The sequence below is a fragment of the Letharia columbiana genome (genome assembly GCF_014066305.1).
Source record: "Letharia columbiana isolate WasteWater2 chromosome Unknown Sc0000068_s0, whole genome shotgun sequence".
Classification (NCBI taxonomy): domain Eukaryota; kingdom Fungi; phylum Ascomycota; class Lecanoromycetes; order Lecanorales; family Parmeliaceae; genus Letharia; species Letharia columbiana.
The window spans coordinates 159584-179410 of NW_023501113.1; the positions used below are offsets into that span (position 1 = coordinate 159584).

Below are 19827 nucleotides of genomic sequence, written 5' to 3' on the forward strand. Positions count from 1 at the left end.
AAGATATTATAATATTACTTAAATAAGAGAGAGTTATATTAATAAAAAAGATTTTAAAATTTAAGAATAATCTTAATATAGCGAAAGATTTAATTTTTATATATAAAAGATTTAGATAATAACTAGTTTAGCTAATTAAATTATTAAAATATTTAAATTAAATTTTAATTCTATATTAACGTCTAATAAAATTTATTTAATAATTTTAAAATATTAATATATATCTTTATTAATATAATTAGCGATTAAAATATTAATTAAATAAATATAATTTTTAATTTTAATAATTAAAATAATATAATAATAAATTAGTACTAGTATTAAAGTAAATAAAATATATATTATATTAAATAGAAAAGCGTTAATAATTAGATTAATTAGAGTTTTAAATTAATAAAATTAAATATTAATTCTATATTAATATTATTATATATTTTTAATATATAATTATTAATTATAATATTAATTAGAAAGAATTAATTTTTAATTTAAAATATTAAGAATAATATAGCGATATATTATTAAAGTAATATAAGTTTCTATTATAGCGAGAAGATAGAATTTATATATTAAATATTAATTTTATTTTATTTCTAATATTTTATTTATTTATATATCTCTTTTAATTTCTTTTTAAATATCTTAATTTTAAGATATTAATTAAATCTTTATTTAGCGTAAATTTAATTTTTTTAATTAATAATATTTAATATAAAATATTAATAAATATATTTTAATATAAAGATAATAATAAATCTTACTTTCTTTTTAATATTAATAATAAAAAATAAAAAATATAGTAATAAATAAAGATAGTATAGATTATATAGAATTATTGTCAAGGAATAGGATAACTGGGTCATGAATTCATGTGGTGTAAAAGATGTTGATTATTCTATGTGCCCGCAGGGCAGATATGTGCGGTGCCAAGCCACGCTAGGCCCAAATGGGTGGTGGCTCTGGAGGAGGCCTTGGCGTACCGTGACAACATGCCCGCAAAGAATGAAAAAAAGACACGTCCCCGTGGCTGCATCTCTGGATAGCTACATCAAGCGTGCGCTGTCCATATATCCATGCACCTATCCTTGGCCTATAGCCTCCATATCCTTCGCGAATCGAATGTAGTCGGGCGGAGAGGCGAGAGCGAGAAGAGAGGTGAGAAGAGAGGCGAGAGGGGTGGCGAAAACCGGTGTATTGCTGAGGCGAGAGGAAGGTTCTCCGCAATTATGCATAGTGGCCTGGTGTTCAATTGTGGAGAGTGTGCCCGCTTGAATAGGACTGCTGCTGCCCATGCTCTTATTCTTCTCCATGATTTTCTCCGTAGTGGCCTGTTGCTGCTTTGGTGGCTGTGCCGGCTTTGGCACTATGACTGACTGCTTTTGCTGGAGCGGCAGTGGGCCAAAGTGTTGTTTGAATGCCTGATTAAGCACGTGTTGAATGAGGACGGTGAGAGAGCTGACTTGCTGTGCTGAGAAGCCCGGGAGCGAGATTTGACTGCTAGTCATGATGTAGGTGTCAAATGGCCTAATGAAAGGATTGACTGTGTGGTCTGGTAGGCTGGTAAATAGCCTAATTGTCTGATTGCGTAGACTGAATCTAGCTGCGTAGCGGAGCGCGGGGCTGACTGTCGGTATAGCGTGACTGCGGGTTGAGTGACGGTATAGACGACTTGGGAGGACCTGGGTTAGGTGTTGCTACCAATTGTCAAGGAATAGGATGACTGGGTCATGAATTCATGTGGTGTAAAAGATGTTGATTATTCTATGTGCCCGCAGGGCAGATATGTGCGGTGCCAAGCCACGCTAGGCCCAAATGGGTGGTGGCTCTGAAGGAGGCCTTGGCGTACCGTGACAATTAATCTAAATCTAATAATTATTATTAATCTATTTATTAAGACTTAGAAATTAGAAAATCTTAGAAGTAAATATAATTTAATAAATATACGCTTATTAATTTTAAAAAGCTATATATTATTTATTATTATTATAATAAGATTTTAATTTAATTATTTATAAATTACGAAATAAGCGATATAATAGTATATATTAAATTTAAGAGATATATTAAGAAATCTAATTTAAGTAATTTATAATAAATAAATCTAGTTAATAATTATAAAAATTAGATATATTTCTAAATTAGATAATATAAATTATTAATAAATAAAATAATAAATAAAATATCTAGCTTACTATTTACTCTAGAAAAGATAATATTAAAATTCTCTTATAATATTAGAAGATTAAAAGTTTATACGCGAAGACTTTTCGAAATAATTTCGTTATTAAATTATAAATATTAATATTTTATTTATAATTATTAATAATTCTAAGATATTATAATTTTTATATTATTTTAACTTTAATATATAATTAAAGTTAATATTTATTATAAAGAATTAATTAATAAAAAAAGCTATAGAGCTAGAGATAAGATTATTAAAAAATTTATTAATTAATAATATTAAACTCTATTTAACTCTAAATTATTAATTATTTTATAATTATTAATTATTTATAATAATTCTAATCTTTTTTATTAATATTAATTAATAATAATATAAGATTCTTATAGATTTCGAGTATATTAAAGATAAATATATTAATTAAAAACTTATAAATATTATTAATTTAATTCTTATAGAATATAAGATTTAAATTTATATATTTAAACTTATAATTAATAATATTAATAATAATAATATACTCTTTAATAATTTAATTATTTATCTTTTTATTTTTATAGTAAAGAATTCGCTTAATATTAGAGAATTTAAGTTTTTAAATTATTTATAATATATTCTCTATATAGCGTATATTATTTAATTAATTTTAAAAGAACTTCTAGATAATATTAGAGTTATTTTAATAAATAAGAAATTTTAAAGAAATTAAAATAATAAAGAAGATAAGAATTAAATTTAAGTAAATATAATTAACTTATTAATAACTCTAATAAAGATATAATATTTCTTATTATTATTCTAGTTATTATATTATTAATTATATTAAAATTCGAAAAATTATTATATATATTAATACTAGTAATTAATATAAAAAAATTCTTTTTATATTATAAATTAAATAACTTTAAAATAAAAACGTTTTAATATTAAATAAATATTAACTTTTTAAAAAAAAGTAATATTATTAAAGATATTCTTTTAAGCTTTTTTAGAATATTAAGACTCGCTAAGATTTAATTTATTAGATATTAATTCGCGCTCTACTTCTTTATATTAATATTATATACTTCTTAAAAAATAAATTAACTATTTATTTAAAATTAAATAATAAAAAATAATTATAAATAGAAATTATAATCTAGACGTTTAAATAATTTTTAATTAATTTCTAATAGATTTAATATTTAATTTAGCTTATTAAATCTTTTTATAAATTTATAAAATTAATAAATAGAGGAAAGAAGGCTATAATTTATTATATTTTTAATATTTATAATTATCTATTTAATTATATAGATAAAAAGCTTAGAAAATTAAGAAGAAAGAGAATTTCTTAGAAAAAAGAACTTCTTAAAACTTTTAAAATAGTTTATAAAAAATTAACTATCTATTATAATCGAACTTAATTAGATTTAAACTATCTATATAAATAAACTACGCTTTTATATTTAAATTATAATAATATAAAATTAAAAAAATTAAATTAAAAGATTAATATTAAAAAGAAGTTATAAATAAAGATTTACTAAAAAACGCTTAAAAGAATATTTTAAAATTATTAAAATATTAATATAAGTAGTTAATTATAAAGAGTTAAGCGAATAAATTAATTAAATAAAAATACGCTTAATTAAATAATAAAATTTAAGATTAAGAATTTAAATAATAAGAATAAATATAATTAGCTTTAATAATATAGAAGAAATAATAAATTTTCTAATTATTATTCTAATTATAATTTTACTTTTAATTTTTATAAAGCTTCTTTTAATAATTTAGTAAATCTTTTAATTCTAAAATAATAGAAAGAATTTAAAGTCTAAATATATTATAATTACTTAAATAATTTATAATATTCTTTATTCTCTCAGCGGAGGCTATTATATATAAGCGGTATTTCTTAATAACTAAAAGATATTATAATACTTAAAAATATTATTTATTAGCGATATTTTATATTTTAATAATAATTCTTTATACGAAGTATTAAGAAAATAAGCTTAAATAGATTAGATTTAATTTTAAAGAAGATTTTAATATATCGAATTAGATTAAAAGAGCTAATAATATTTTATATAAAAACTTAATTAATATTTATAATAATTATATTAATAAAGATAATAAGCTTATAAAAAGTATTTCGATAAATTTAATATTTATAAATTTATTAAAATATATTATTAATACTCTATAATATATAGAGAAATAATTAATAGATTTATAATTAAGGAGAATTAATAATAATAGATTTAATTTTAATAAAGAGATTTAGAGTAACTTAAAAAGCGAATTTATTTATAAATAATTAATAAGTTTAATTAGATAGAGATAAATTTAAAGTATTTAAAAGAATTAAGATAAAGTAGAATAAAAGAGTAAAATAAAGTTTAAGAGAAGAATAAATATAAAGTTTATTAAGCTTATTTAACGCGTTAAGATAAATATATAAATAAAAATAATTATAGAATTATATTTTTATAATATTTAAAGATTTAAAATTTAGAATATTCTTTTATATTATAATTTTAAAAAGAAGAATAGAGATATTTATAATTCTAATTATTATTCTAATTATTATTATTAATAAAAAGATAAATAGCTATATTAAATTACTCTTTATATTCCCTCTCTCTTAATAAAGAAAAATAAATATATTCTATATATCTTAATCGAATTATTCTATAAATATAGAAATCTTAATCGAGATATCTTATATATATATTATTTTATAATATAATATTATAGATATATTATATCGTAAAATATATCGCTAAGATCTCGAATTTATATTAAAAAAATAATATAATATTTAACTCTATTTATATTATATTCGAGTACGATATAATATTACTTAATATAAAATATTCTATAAAATATATTATATCTTTTCGACTAGTATATATAGATATTAATATCTAAGTTTAGAATCTAGATATTAAGATTAATATATATATTATTTATTATAAGATAAATTTACTTACTAATCTCATTTATCGCGTTTTCGATATTAATTTCTTTAAGAGTATCGAAAATGTCGTTTAGTAATATTTAAAAGAATCTATTAATAAGATTTATAGATATTTAATTTTCGATATTAGACATTTTTTCTTTTAGAACGACTATATTCTTAGAACTTCGTATATAATTCTCTTTAAGTAATTCGATTTCTTCGCTTATAGTATCTTTTTAATAAGTTAGTTAATATATAAGAAGATAGTTAATTTTATCTTATTCTAAAGATATATTTAAATTTAGAGCTATAAAGTAATTATAATTTTCTAATAACTCTATAATAAAAATAGTAATTACGTTATTATTATTAAATATAACTATATTATTAAGCGAGATAGTATTAAAACTATTAATAATAGTTATAAGACTATTATTATTAAATATAACACCTTTAAATAGAAAAATCTAAACTCTCTTCTTCTTAAAAGTAAACTTATTCTTCTTACTTAACTTCTCTTTATTTTCGAATCTTTCTAGACTAATAGTCTAAGAATAATCTTTAATAAAAGTCTCTAAAGTAAGAATAAAATAGGTTATATCTTAAAGAAAGTTTATTTAAACATTTTTTAGCGTCGAGGAAAATACTTTATCGTTTATAATTATAACTACGACTATTTCATTTAGCTTTATTTTACATTTAAAGTTATTTTCGAATTCGACGTTACTTAAGCGTCTAGATTATTTAGAATATCTATTATTCTATAAACGTTATTTTAAATACGTCTTTTTATACTTAATTTTATTATAGTTCTAGATATCGTATACAAAATATCTCTCTCTTAAAATTCTTTATTCTCGTATTATAAAGGTATCGCGATTTACGAAGCGATTTTCATTTATAAGAAAATTACGAAATTTAGATTTCATAGAGTAGTTTTCTCGAAAATCTAATTTTAGAAAGTTAAAGAATTTAAATATAAGTAATTAAGTAATTATATAATCTAGTTTCTCGAATTTAATATCGATATTATAAAGTAAATAATATTATATCGTAAAATCTTTATATATTAAATATTCTCTAAGTTCTCGAATAATTTTATTAATTATTATAGAATCGTTATAGTAATCTCTAGTCTTTAGAATATCTTACTTAATATTCTCGATTATATTAATATAATTCTAAGCTTATTAATAGCGAATAACGTAAATACTATTAAACTAGTTTTTCGCTATCTTATATATATATATCTATAATATTATTAATATATATAAAAGAATAAGATAGAGTTAAGCTTAAAAATCTTAAATTTATATATATAGTTAATTATTAATTCGAGTTCGCTACGCTCTTTAATTAGATCGACTAAGTTATCGCGAATAAATAAATTAATATTCGTAATTATTAAAATCTCGCCCTCTTACGCCTTTCTTATTAAAAAAAAAAATATATTTAATATATATTTTTTTTTTTTAAAATTTTAAAACGCTATTTATACATTTCGAATTTTTAAGAATTCTAAAATTTAGTCTTATAATTATTAAAGCGTAAGGAATTCAAATATCGCTTACTAAAGTTCGCTTATTAAAGATCGCTTATTAAAGATCGCTTATCTACTTACTCGATAGCCCGTATTAAAAAAAAATATGAATTTAATTTATAGATCTTTACTCGTATCTAATAATAAGATAATAGAGACTATTAAAGTTACTTCTACTTATAAAATAAGTTACTTATTTACTTCTATAATTCTATTTTAGCTCTATAATAAGTAGAAAAAATAACTTCTAAGTTACTTCTCTAAAGAAGTAATAATACTCTATAAGCTATCTTACTTATTTTATATTCTATTATACGCTCTAGAGTAGTCTTTTATATATATAACACGCTATTATAATTAAGCTTAATTCTATAGACGTTATAATTAGAAAGAAGTCTAAATACGCTCTAAGAGAGTCTTCTTAAAGAAAGCTATTCTATAAGAGATCTTCGTTAAAGTAAAGATAAAAGTTATAATAACTACGCTAAGATACTATCGTTATAATAGCTTTAAGAGATATTTTCTATAACTATAAATTACTATTAAAAGATATTCTTCGATTGTTTTTATTCGCTAAGGTTCTATATCGAATATAGTTAATACGATATTATTACTACGAGACTATTTAAAAGAAAGAAGAAATAGTTATTATTTATAAGTCGAAATAGATAAGATACTATTAAAGAACTAGTAGCTTATTATATTTCTATTTATTATAAGTAGAAGTAACTTTAATAGCCTCTAATTATAGACTCGTTTTAAAACTTCGAATAACTTTAACTAGTCTTAAAGAGATAAATATATCTAGATTATAAGTAAAGCCATTATAGTAGCGATAATTTTACGATCTTTATTATATTTATTAAAGATAAATTTATATAAAGTTATTCGACTTACGAAGTCGAGACTATCGAAATATAACTTTCATATATCTCAGCTATTATATTTTTTAGTTATCTAATTTTATACTATATTTAAAATCTAGCCTCGAAGAGATTTTAGAGAATTAATTCGTTCGTTCTATACATTACATATCTAATATTCTAATAGATTATAAGCTCGATCTATAGAATATATAGACTAAGTCGCTATAATATTAGCTTTCTATAAGACTAATTTAGATAATAGAGTTATAACTACGTCGTCGTATCGTTATAAAGAATCCTCGTCGTTATAAAGAACCCTCGTTATTATAAAGAACCCTCGTCGTCGTAAAGAACCCTCGTTGGAATAAAAACTTGTCCCTAATGGGCGAGCTGATACTCTTTCTCTCTTTTTTTTAGAGTTTTTTGAGATTTAATAAGGCCGGCGGGATAATGAAATAGTGCAAGAGGAACGTCGCGAAGGACTACAGATAATGGAGACACGTGCCAGTGTGATATACAAGTTCTATGTGAAATGACTATATTACTTCGAGGTGAAGTATTACGTCTTATTATACTCTAGAGACATATCATATTACCTCAGAAAGGGGTGTTACGTCAAGAAGACGTGTTACCTAGAAGGGATGTCAAATGTTATATCAGAAAGACGTATTACACCAGGATGGTGTGTGTTACAGCTGGAATGGCCTATTGTTACGGCTGAAATAACCTATTAATACGGCTGAAATAACCTATTATTACAGCTGGAATGGCCTATTGTTACGGCTGAAATGACTATTGTTATTACGGCTGAAATGGCCTGTTTGTTAAGACTGAAATAGCCTATCGTTAAGGCTGGAATAGCCTGTTTGTTAAGGCTGGAATGGCCTATTTTATCGAAGGCTGGAATGGCCTATTGCTGTCGAAGGCTGGAATGGCCTGTTGCTGTTTTTAAGGCTGGAATGGCCTTTATCGTTGATGGGAGTTGTGTATAGCTTTATTTCTTGTTGGGTGGACTGGGAGCGTGGCTGCAGGGGAGTGTCGAAATGTGGCTCCCGCGCATCCCAGCCACCATGTTTTCCAGCCACCTGATTTTGTACTGTATTTAGGACCTGGCCCCGGGAGGTTTTGGAGAATCAATCCGTTCGTTCTCCCCCATACCTGATATTCTAACAGAGACTCTTCTTTTACTCGATCGAGTCTTTAATAGCTTACTAAATAAAATCGTTTATTTCCTCCGAGTTTAAGATTATTCGAGTTCTATATTTACTCTTATCGTTACTATCGATAGACTTAGTTATATTCTCTTACGCGTTTTCGAGATTATAGTCTTTAGAATTCGGGTATATAACGATAGTATAAATATTATTAAGTATATTCTAAATATCTTTTCCGAGAGCGGCGACTTTGAATTAGCGTTTTTATACGCGAGCGTTTCTTTTATTCTAAAGCTAATTATAATTAAATAACTCTATTTTTTATTTTTTATTATAGATCTCGATTTCTTATTATAGATTTAAGCTCTTTAATACTTAGCTTCTCGTCGAGAGTATAAAGAATATTTATATAAATTTATTATATCTAATTAATCTCTTAATAAAGAGCGTAGTAATTTATAATTTACGTAATAAAAGCTAACTACTTATAATCTATTAAATAAATAAGATATAGAATTAATCTATCTATCGAGGTAGGAACCTCGCTATATAGACGTATATATATTCCTACATATAAAGAGATAATACTAATCGTATTGACTCTTTAATCCGGTCATTCCATTCCGGATGCATCCATACGGATGCGGTGAGGTGTGAAGAGTCCTTTGTCCAACAGGTTTCACTTGCTTGAGGCCCACATGCACAAGGAAACATGCTGTTACCTTGCGCACTGCTCCCGGTTCCTATGGTGCCGGGTTCGTAGTTCCAGGTCTAGCAGTTCGTACGGTGAGCGCAGAGAGGAAGGGTCCATTCGCTTCGAAGACCTTCCAAGTAGCTGTCTGCCGTTGCCGTCGCCGATGTTAGCTACCACCTGCTAGCTAGCTACATCATCGTATGTACCCAAAGCAGGCGTACTTATTATAATCCCTTTAGCGCGATAAGCCTAGGCCGAAGCTTTGGTGATGTTCGCGGGGGTGATACCTTGGTCGACGAGACTGTCATAGCCGTAACGCTTGTTTAAGTGACCGCTGTTGCGATCAAAGTTGTTGAGGTAGTAGACATCGCCGTCTGCGCAGTATTTGGAGGATTTGGGGCTGATTGTGTCGGCGGCGCATTTACTACCAGCAGCATCGTCACTAAGATCTGCGAAGGATACATAAGTGGCGTAGCCACGCCAGACTTTGTTCATGCCACGGGAAAGGAATCGACAGTCCATGCGTCGACTGCGTCTGAGTTGGATATGTCTGTGGGCTGGAGTAAGAAGCCTCCTGTGAGCATGTTCCTGGGTCACCGTTCAACCTTGATTGCCTCAATTACACGTGAGCGTACTAGATGGAATTTGAGTCTTACATCAAAATGCTCGCACCTGCGGCGTCCAGAACATGTTATCATTAGTATCCTGGAGTACTGTAGACACAGTGTTTTGCAATGCTACCAGTATAGTTTGCAAAGCACCGGTCGCAATGTCCGGACTCACGGTCCCAGAGTCCAATTTGCTCCAGATACCACTAGCGGCACCGACGACCGCTCCGGAGAGGAGGCCGTACAAGGCACCAACATCTTCTGGCGGTACTGGATGAACGGCGGAAGCAGGCCTACCAAACCCAATCCCTTTCGGCAAAGGTATGAGTATTACGGCAAGGGTAAGATTCGGTCTTGCGTGGTAGTGCTTGAAGCAATAGTACCTACCTTAGTAGTGACAGAGCCGTATACCCCCTCGAGCCCCTCTCTAATCAAGCTAGCATCCGCGCGGAAGACTCGATTAAGGGGGATCTGTGCCTAGTAGACTTAGGGGTATACGCCTAGTGGACAGGGGGTATACGCCTAAGGCCAGCCTTTAATAAGCGGCTGGTATGGCTAGATCAGGCTGAAGAAATAAACAGCTAGTAATCAGGCTAGTGCTAGCATGGCTCTACGGTCTTGGCATTTGCGCATGTTTACTATGATTTTAGGGATGCGTAATGACTGACATTTGACCCCTATGACAACAGTCATCTGACGGTCATAGGCTGACATCCCTTTGATATGACATATGATACGCTAGGTTACTTTCTCAGCTACCACCAGGCTTCTTAGGTACGGTAATAAGAATTATCTTAGCGCCCAGATACCCACTAGTTAAAGCCCTATTAAGATAACTAAGCAGAAAATTTCTCTAGAATTTACGTGAAATATCTTAACGCGTAGGTGTACCGTTAAATATACCGTCAATTATACAGTATAGTATTTTTGCCATGCGGTCATTTGGCTTGCTATGACAGTCAATTGACGAGAGAGGTCTGACGTGACGTTACGTGTCATATGACAAATTCGCATCCCTGACTATGATCTCATGAGAAGCTCAGGGACATCACGCAGACATTGCAGCTTCCCTATGCCTACCACATCATTGCTGTTTCGATATCGAAATGATAGCTGATTTATGCAGCACCCTCAAATCCTACTTCTTCTCGCCCACAATTTCCTTCTTTCTCACAGCAGAAACGTCGTACTTCGCGCGAAAACGCCTCCAATTCGAAGGAGAGTGATGATGGAAAAGCCTTCATAAGACAGTGAGAACTAAGAGGCATGTGGCTCACGCGGGGGTATGAAGGCGTTGTGGGCCAGTCATGGAGATCACAAAGCCATGATTGTAATCAAGGATTAAAAGGCAGTGGGGTAAACAGAGACTTGGTGTTCAAGGTTTACCTGTTTGATTATTTTATGAAGTGTTGTGTGTGGGCTAGATATATGGCAAAAGGACGCTAATACCTTGACACACCACATATGGCCATATGACCATTGCCACCTGACACACGTTCAACGCTTGATGAAGGATTCCAGGCGCGCCGTAGGCTGCCAGCTCTCAAGGTAATTGCACAGCCCTCATCTCATTTGAGAGGATACTCCTTTTCAAAAAGCGATCGTCGATAATAGTACCGCCGCAATCACATCCACAACCTAAATAAAGGTTGCCTGTTTGTCAACAGGCCATGTCCTGATCAGCATGATTTATTGTCGCCTCATTCCTCCTGTTCCTGCGTCTTATCAGCTTGACAGCGGGTAAAAGGCACCACATGACGCCACGCTGCTTCTGCTTCCGCTCCTGTTTCTGTTTCTGCTTCTGCTTCTGCTTCTGCATCTGCTTCTGCTTCCGCTCCTGCATACTCATCTGGGCACTTTTCATTATTTGCTCGCGCTTGCATAAATTAGCGGCGTAGTGGCATCGCCGCGTTGCTGACTGTACTAAGTGAAAAAGAAAAGGAAAAAAAAACACGGGATCCCCATGGATGCCCACCATTACATCAGATTTCCTCCATCCACAAAGTCAGCAATCATGCAGGAGATACAACATAAAAGCTATTTCTTGACAAATCCCGCAGCCCGACGGCCTGGTCAGCCGTGCATTCGGGTTCGGTCTTAGAACACATTTTACCGAGACAAACGATGGTGACTAGGTCTAGACCGTCAACCGGGAATGCGCTGCCGTTCACTCTACTTTCTGAAGGTTATTACGCTTGTTGAGTCACGTCGTTTTCAATTGGTGTCATTTCAGCGTCTTAAGGGGATGTGACAAATGGCTGGATAGAGACCTGGTCGGATGAATGGCTACCATTATGGGTAACATCGAGCATTGTCCGAGATCCTCGAGTTCGTCGCTGCAGGTCAGCATGCTATGCGTGGTACTGGCTGGCCGGGATATCCGCTGATCCTGTGTCTGCCACCAGAAACCTCTAGTCACGATGAAATGATGTATGATCGTCAATTTCGGCCAAAGTCTTCGAATCACAACTTGTCCAAGACCAGATTCTCGTTTCATATCCAGGGTAGCATCAGCTTGCGGTTCCTTTGGGGTTTTCTTTCGGGGAATTTATCCGAGCTTCTTGCATACACCATCTCTTCAGCCTTGTCTCTACGGTTGGCAAGGCTTGCATCCTGGTCTACATGCAGTCCATGGTTCACTCTCGTTTGTTTGTTTTGATCCATTTGGTATACATGAAAACCATTGAAAGCGTCAACTTCGTTGAATTTGATTGATACTCGGTATGGCTATTGTCACCAGTTCTCGAAGACACCTGGTAGGCTTCTAATAGTCAAATGCTACCTCAAAAAGCCCGCCCACTGCGGGATACACCATGATCAGAATTTCTGCTCGGGTGCACCTGTTGCCCAACTTATCTCCGGGCTTATTTTCTTCTTCCAAGCCCCCCGAGCGAGCCTATCAAAGCCTGCCAATTCATGGGGTCTGGCGGCGAACGGACGATAGGCTATTAGTGGGCCTGTATTATTCTCACGTTCTCGATCTACCGATCTTACTAGTCGCCAATGAGCTGACGATCAACTATATCCGAGGCTAGCAGTGTTTACTGTCAGCTCCGCTCGCCAAATTGGTATGAACTGGGAATACGAGGGATTTTATGGGCATGGAAAGCGGTGTCGAGAAGGGTCGAGACAGCCTGAGAATAATCGCTGCAACTTATATAAAAGGGAGCAAACGCTCGTTATCTTCCAGGTCCATACTGTCAGCCTTCTACGAGGGTACACTATTTTATCCTGACTCACTACCATGATGCTCCTAAAATCATCCCTTTTGGCTACCTTGGCCCACGGCATTTGCATATATGCTGCTGTCTACGATTGGGATGTCACTTGGGTCAACCGGAACCCAGATGGTCTGCACGCAAGACCTGTCATCGGTATCAACAATCAATGGCCAGTCCCAGTAATCATTGCCAATGTTGGTGAACAGATTACTGTGCATCTAACTAATCAACTGGGAAACGAGACGACAAGTGTGCATTTCCATGGTCTTTTCCAGAACGGCACCAATTCTATGGATGGCCCGACGGGAGTGACGCAATGCCCAATCGGCCCTGGGGAGACTTTCACCCAAGTCTTTACGGTAAGTACTACACCATAAAAAACATCATACGAGGACTCGATTACTAAGACCCGCAACAGGTTAATCAGCCTGGGACTTACTGGTATCATTCCCACAACGGGGGCCAATACCCTGACGGTTTCCGAGGGCCTATCTTGATCCACGATCCAGCCTCGCCTTATGCTGGCCAATACGACGAAGAGCTGGTGCTGACCCTATCGGATTGGTACCACAAACAGATGCCAGAGCTAATCCCTGGCTTTCTCTCCCCAATTCAAAATCCTTCCGGGGCAGGCGAGTCAGTCTTGTCCGCACGTGGGAACAAGGAATGCTTACACCTGAGCACACAGAACCAATTCCTGACTCAGCAATCATTAATGACAACGCGACGACATCATTCGCCATCACACCGGGCAAGACATACATGGTCAGGATCATCAACATGGCCAACTTCGCCGCATTCTTTGTTACATTCGACCAACATGAGATGACCATCATCGAGGTCGATGGCGTTTATACCGTAGCCCAAAAAACAGACCTAATTTACCTCTCCGACGCTCAGCGTATGAGTGTCTTGATAACAGCAAAGCCCAATGCTGATGAGAACTTCGCATTTGTTGGCGCCATGGATCCTTCCATGTTCGACAGTGTCCCTTCAACTCTGGATCTTAATGCTACCGGGTATCTTGTGTACGATGCCGCGAAGCCGTTGCCTTCGGGAGCTCCGACTTTCGCCTCCTACGATGGCGGCTTGGCCTTGGATGATTTCGGCTTAGTACCGTACGACAAATTGGCTTTGTTCGCGCCTGTCACTCGCCAAATCATATTCAACGTGAACTCTGGGGTTACTGATAACCAGAACCGGTAAATCATTCCCTTACCTCAATGCGGTCCGAGGTTGCGTCGCTGACATGTGAACTCAGATTCACCATCAACAACATCACTTATACCGAACCAAAAGTGCCCTCACTCTACACAGCTTTAAGCGTTGGCAAAGACGCCACGAACCCAATTGTCTATGGTTATGCCGCCAACGCCCATGTAGTAGACTACTACGACACAGTTGAAGTAGTAGTCAACAACTTCGACACAGGCGGCCATCCGCTCCACATACACGGCCACAACTTCCAGATAGTACAGCGCTCCGCAACCAACGCTGGCGTCTACGGTGGAACGCCCATCGACCCCCCAGCAACTCCCATACGTCGCGATGTAGTCAAGGTCAATGCGGGTGGTTACGTAACCTTTCGCTTCATAGCAAACAACCCAGATAAGTATCCCCTATCCCCTATCTGCACCCCAACACCTTCGCTGACCAAAAGCCTGCACGTGTCTGGGCATTCCACTGCCACATAGACTGGCATCTTATCGCCGGCTTCTTTGCAACGTTCGTAGAAGCGCCCTTGCAGCTACAATCACAAACCGTCCCCGCGGACCAATACCAGGTGTGCAAAGACCAAGGCCTGCCATACCAGGGCAACGCAGCGGCGAATACACAGAACTATACGGATCTGGATGGCGCGAACAATGTTCCGCCACCTATCAATGATCAAGGGTGAGCCATACCTTTGTATCCTTTTCAAGTTTTCTACGTCCAAAATGACTGAGGGTAAACGCAGAGGAGCTACCTGATTGCATCTACGGGCATTATAAGTTTTGAGATGGTACGATTACGAATCGTGCTGAGAGTTGTATTTTGCTACTGTATTACTACTTCTAAAAGGGCAATGCTCAGCCAGCCCATTCTGTTCGGAAATCTTAGCAGATCTACCCTCCACGCACCTGTGCCAATCTTCCCGCTTATGCCCATCTCCTCACTCCTTCACAGCATATATTATGAGTCGCCACTCGCACCACCTCTTCCACTGACCTTGCGTCGCTCTCCCACTCTTCAGTCTTCTTTCCTTCTCAAAACCCCACTCCAAAAGCTCACTCAACTTCCTCACCTCCTCCACGTCAGTCTTCCATGTCTCAAAGAGAAGCGTACTGAACTCCTGTGCCGTATGGATCTAACCCAGTAGTCCGAATTGGTTTCCCCGTCCTCAGTGCCAATTTAACTTTTGAGGCACCGACGATTACGTACCTTAGACCCCACAGGTTGACAACATCCAGGATCTCTTCTCAATTCTGAGCAGCATCATGATACTGATTCTGTGCAAAATCTTCTTCGGGGGGCAATTTTGTCATGCACGACGGCTGCGCGAGTGTGCTACTCAATTTCCTCACTCCGGGACCTTTTGTTGGACATCTGAAAACGTCTGTACGCCAATATGAAATCGAAGTTGAGGCGTTGCGGGCCCGTGAGCTTTGAATTGCACGGGTGTTGCTCTCCGATACTTTGCTCCACACGCTAAAGCCGTAAACAAATATACCATGCCAATAATCTTCACCTAGGCCGCAAGTATGAACACATGATCCCAATCTTGGCCTCATCCCCAACCGAACATGACATAATCCTTCAAATGAGGCGCTGGCAATTTGTCTGATGTTCCGTGGGTGTGACGCTCGCCAAGACTTACCTTTGCCACTCATGGCTTTTGGTCAGGGTTATAGGGATTCTAGAAGCTAGAAGATGTTTAGCACCTGCTTTTTCTTTACCAGGACTGAGACGTGTCACGGCTCTCTGTTCCCAACTTGGTGCCTTGCAAATTCGGCTGATCTGTCATGCCGGTTTCGGATTGGTGACTAGCAAGGCAAGCTTTGAAGTCTGATAGGAAAGGCGAAGACATGACGTTTTGGATACTACATGGGGGCCCACGCATTTCTGGGTTTGAATAGTAGAGTGCCATAATAGGAAGGTTGTTCTCGGAAATTAAGAAGGGAGCGATAGGGATATCTCCCACTTGCCCAAGAATAGGCGAATAAAGATGATCTACATACCGCGCGGGCCGATTCCCCCTGATGGGAAGGTGGTCTGAGGCTAGAGTCCTCGGGACACGCTATTTGTATCTGCAACTGCACAACGCAGACTGTCGGTCGAGAGATCCCACCGTACCTCACTCGTTTTTGGTACCAACTTTCTCGTTATCTCTCCAGAGTTACGTGACACTTACTTGCACGGTACGACGGCCCGGAGTGGTCTTTCCACATACCCGTGCGCCCAAGAACCCCACTACCGCCTCTGGCATGCTGTTGCCGGACGCCATCAACGATGTGGGGATAGATTTAACGCAACGTAGAGCCCCACACCTCGTGCATCTCACTTAAGATCGGCAGAAATTCCTCCCGCCACTCTCGACATATTGGTCATGGATCTGGAAAGGCTGGCATTGAGAAAGTTCCAGACTGGTGGATCCAGATTCCAAGGAACCATGTCCCAAACCATGTGTTCGCCACCATTCGATCGTCTCCACCCAGCTGTCGTAGCCAGGAAATTGTACACGAGGTCGGGTCCCATTGCCATTTCTCCAACCGCCATGAGCCACGCTACAACGCCGGCTACGAGTGGAGTAGCTGGGTATGAATGTTAGCGGTACTCTTTCCTCGAGCGTTTCGGTCTGCTTACAGAACGAGGTCCCAGTGTCGATTCTGTACGCCGATATTAATGTAGCCGAAGCACGTTGGATCTGGACGACAGGTGCATGTATCTGCGGATATTCCCGCCTTCCTGTCTTCTGAGAAGTCCAATGTATTTCACCGTAGTTGTCACAATTCCCCATGACCACGAGGGTTGGTATTGCTGCGTAAAGACTGAACGCTGCAGGGGCCGTATCCACCATCCTACGATCTTTACTTGTAGTGCATCGCTGCCAGCAGCACAGACAATCAAGACGTCTAGGGTCCGCAAAGCCTCCATCGCTTTGTAAACTGCTTGTCAGAGATCATCTTGCGGATCCAATGGGAAGGGGACGGGGTCTATCGAGCCCCGAATACACCACATGATTTCGGCAAGAGAGGCTGTGCTGTAGTCGGGCATTTTGACAAAATCAGGCTTTTCTCTTTTGGAAAAGCCATATATCCTGCCTGCTGCTTCGCTGACGGTGCAGGTACTATAGCCAAAGTACTTCGATGGCGCTTCTGTCTTTTTCATGCCATCTTTGTATATCTGTAATCGGTCCAGAGCCACTCGATATGAGCGCCACCAGCAAGCTCTGTAACAGCGGCTGTGATGTTTTGTACCGCCTTCTCAGTGATGGATTCACGGGCCAGACGGTGTACTCGTCATCGGCGGGCCCGCATTCGCATTCATAGGTAAGAGGGTCATTGCTGGAGCTATGCCAACTCGCGATGGTACAGACAACATGATCATTTGCTTTCTGAGGCTTATATCTCAGGAGGACAAGGGGAAGATGAAAAAAAAATAAAAAATAAGGGGGGGGGAAACTGATGGAGAACAAAGCACTGCTATCTATGGCTAATACATGAAAGGTGTGGAATAGCATCCAACGATGTATGAAGGACGCATGTAGAAGGAACTAGACACTCTGACTATACTTAAGACTTTATGTTAGAAGATCCAACGATATGAAGGCATGGAAAAAGCCTCGAGGCAAATCCTGCGAAAATGACAATGCGACAATAGGGGCTATCAAAGTTACTTCTACTTATGATAAGTAGAAATGCAATAAGCTACTAGTTCTTTGAAAGCACCTTATCTATTTCGACTTATGAATAATAACTATTTCTTCTTCTTCTTAAATAGTCTCGTAGTAATAATACCGTGTTAACTATATTCGATATAGGGCCTTAGTGGATATAAACGGCCGGAGAACGCCTTCTAATAGTGGTCTATGGGTTAGCAGCAGCCCCTACGGAGGCCCTACGAAGGCTCTATAAGACCCCTATAAGGGCTCTACGGAGGTATTTAGATTCAAATGGGGTGAAGCGTAGACACCCCCGGGACTAAGCTTTTTTCGCCACAGCTTGACTGGGGGCTAGTGAGGGAGAGGTATAGCACACACTTATAGCAGGATAGCCGAGATTGCCATGTTGGAAGAGCCTTGAATAGGCCGTGTCCCTCCTGTTTTTTACTCTTTATTCTTGTTCCTCTCGTCGTAAGAAGAGGTTTTTTAGACTTTTTCCTTCCTGATATCAGACGAAAGGAATTTTCATTTAAAAAATACATTATTCTTTCACTTATATCGTTATTATTTAGTCACTATTAATAGTCTCTAAGCGTTCTTATAAGCCTATCGTAAAGGCTATAACTATACGTTAGACTATTACTATTAAACTATTACCTCTATAAGAATCGTCTATAAGATCTATAAGAGAGCTCTCTAATAAACCCTTATCTCCCTCTATTCTCGCTATATCTTCTATTTATTAGCTAGATTCTTTAGTAAAACCGCTTACCTCGTTAGAGTCGATTTTTAATCTCTATATTATTTAATTATAACTCGTTTATTAGAAACTTAAATAAGAATAAGCTAATAAGAATAATATATTTTACGATTACGACGAACTCGCACGTATATAGAACGAGGTTAATAAGATTCGTATTCCTCGCTAGTTAACTATCTTTATTATATATTAGCTTATATTCTAAGTCTCTATATTATCGACTTATTAATTTTTTCTATTCGCTTTATCTCCTTAGCTATTATCTATATCTCTTTAAATTTTATAATTAACTTTAGCTCTATCGTAATAGAGAATATTAATATTATCTAAGATAAAAGTAGTATCGCGTCGCTTCTTTTTATACTAAGGTAATAACTCTATAATAGCCTCTCTTCTTCTTTATTTTAAAGCGATAAATCTAAAATATATTAAATAAATCTATTATAAAACGTTTAATGTTAAATATCTTAATAAGTTATTTAATAGCTTTATTAATCGCCTCGCTAGTAATAATAAGAAGATTAAGAAATTTAAAGAGCTTCTTCGATACTTCGAGATTTATAGTTAAATTATATATTTCTTTATCTATAAAACGATTATCTTACTTCTTTAAGAAGCCTTATCGAATTATCGCTACTATATTTCTAATCTATTAACTATTTATATCTTTTAATTAATATACTATTTCTATAAGATCTTCGTCTATAATAGAATTTAGCTTTATTAAGACGATATTTATATATAGCGAATATTCGATAATTACTTAGAAAATCGAATTCTAAGATAGCGACTCTCGTCGGCTTAACTAAGAGTTTATTTATTATATAATTTACGTCTAAGTTAGACTCTATTTTAGATATATTATAATATTACTTTTATATCTTTTTACTAAAATATATAAAACTCTTAATTATTCTACTATAATTAATTTAATTATAATAAACTCTATAACTCTTAAAACTATTATTATTTATATATATATAACGTA

The 19827-nt window shown here is 34.9% G+C and overlaps 5 protein-coding genes across 5 annotated transcripts; 1 reads left to right on the forward strand and 4 right to left on the reverse strand.

The window, feature by feature from the left end:
- Positions 1-1079: 1079 nt before the first annotated feature.
- HO173_011827 (uncharacterized protein) lies at positions 1080-1505 on the reverse strand (the record flags this gene model as incomplete). The annotated part of the gene is made up of 1 exon (XM_037313705.1): positions 1080-1505. The coding sequence occupies one exon, from the start codon at positions 1503-1505 to the stop codon at positions 1080-1082; it is 426 nt and encodes a 141-aa protein (XP_037159407.1).
- An 8133-nt stretch (positions 1506-9638) lies between these two features.
- Positions 9639-10087, reverse strand: HO173_011828 (uncharacterized protein; the record flags this gene model as incomplete). Its single annotated transcript, XM_037313706.1, has 2 exons — positions 9639-9977; positions 10046-10087. The coding sequence occupies 2 exons, from the start codon at positions 10085-10087 to the stop codon at positions 9639-9641; spliced, it is 381 nt and encodes a 126-aa protein (XP_037159408.1).
- Positions 10088-13241: 3154 nt separating this feature from the next.
- Positions 13242-14912, forward strand: HO173_011829 (uncharacterized protein; the record flags this gene model as incomplete). Its single annotated transcript, XM_037313707.1, has 4 exons — positions 13242-13577; positions 13637-13850; positions 13907-14420; positions 14480-14912. 4 exons carry the CDS (start codon positions 13242-13244, stop codon positions 14910-14912), a joined length of 1497 nt encoding a protein of 498 aa, XP_037159409.1.
- An 866-nt stretch (positions 14913-15778) lies between these two features.
- HO173_011830 (uncharacterized protein) lies at positions 15779-16318 on the reverse strand (the record flags this gene model as incomplete). Its single annotated transcript, XM_037313708.1, has 3 exons — positions 15779-15906; positions 16076-16090; positions 16174-16318. 3 exons carry the CDS (start codon positions 16316-16318, stop codon positions 15779-15781), a joined length of 288 nt encoding a protein of 95 aa, XP_037159410.1.
- Positions 16319-16755: 437 nt separating this feature from the next.
- Positions 16756-17275, reverse strand: HO173_011831 (uncharacterized protein; the record flags this gene model as incomplete). The annotated part of the gene is made up of 2 exons (XM_037313709.1): positions 16756-17009; positions 17062-17275. The coding sequence occupies 2 exons, from the start codon at positions 17273-17275 to the stop codon at positions 16756-16758; spliced, it is 468 nt and encodes a 155-aa protein (XP_037159411.1).
- Positions 17276-19827: the final 2552 nt, after the last annotated feature.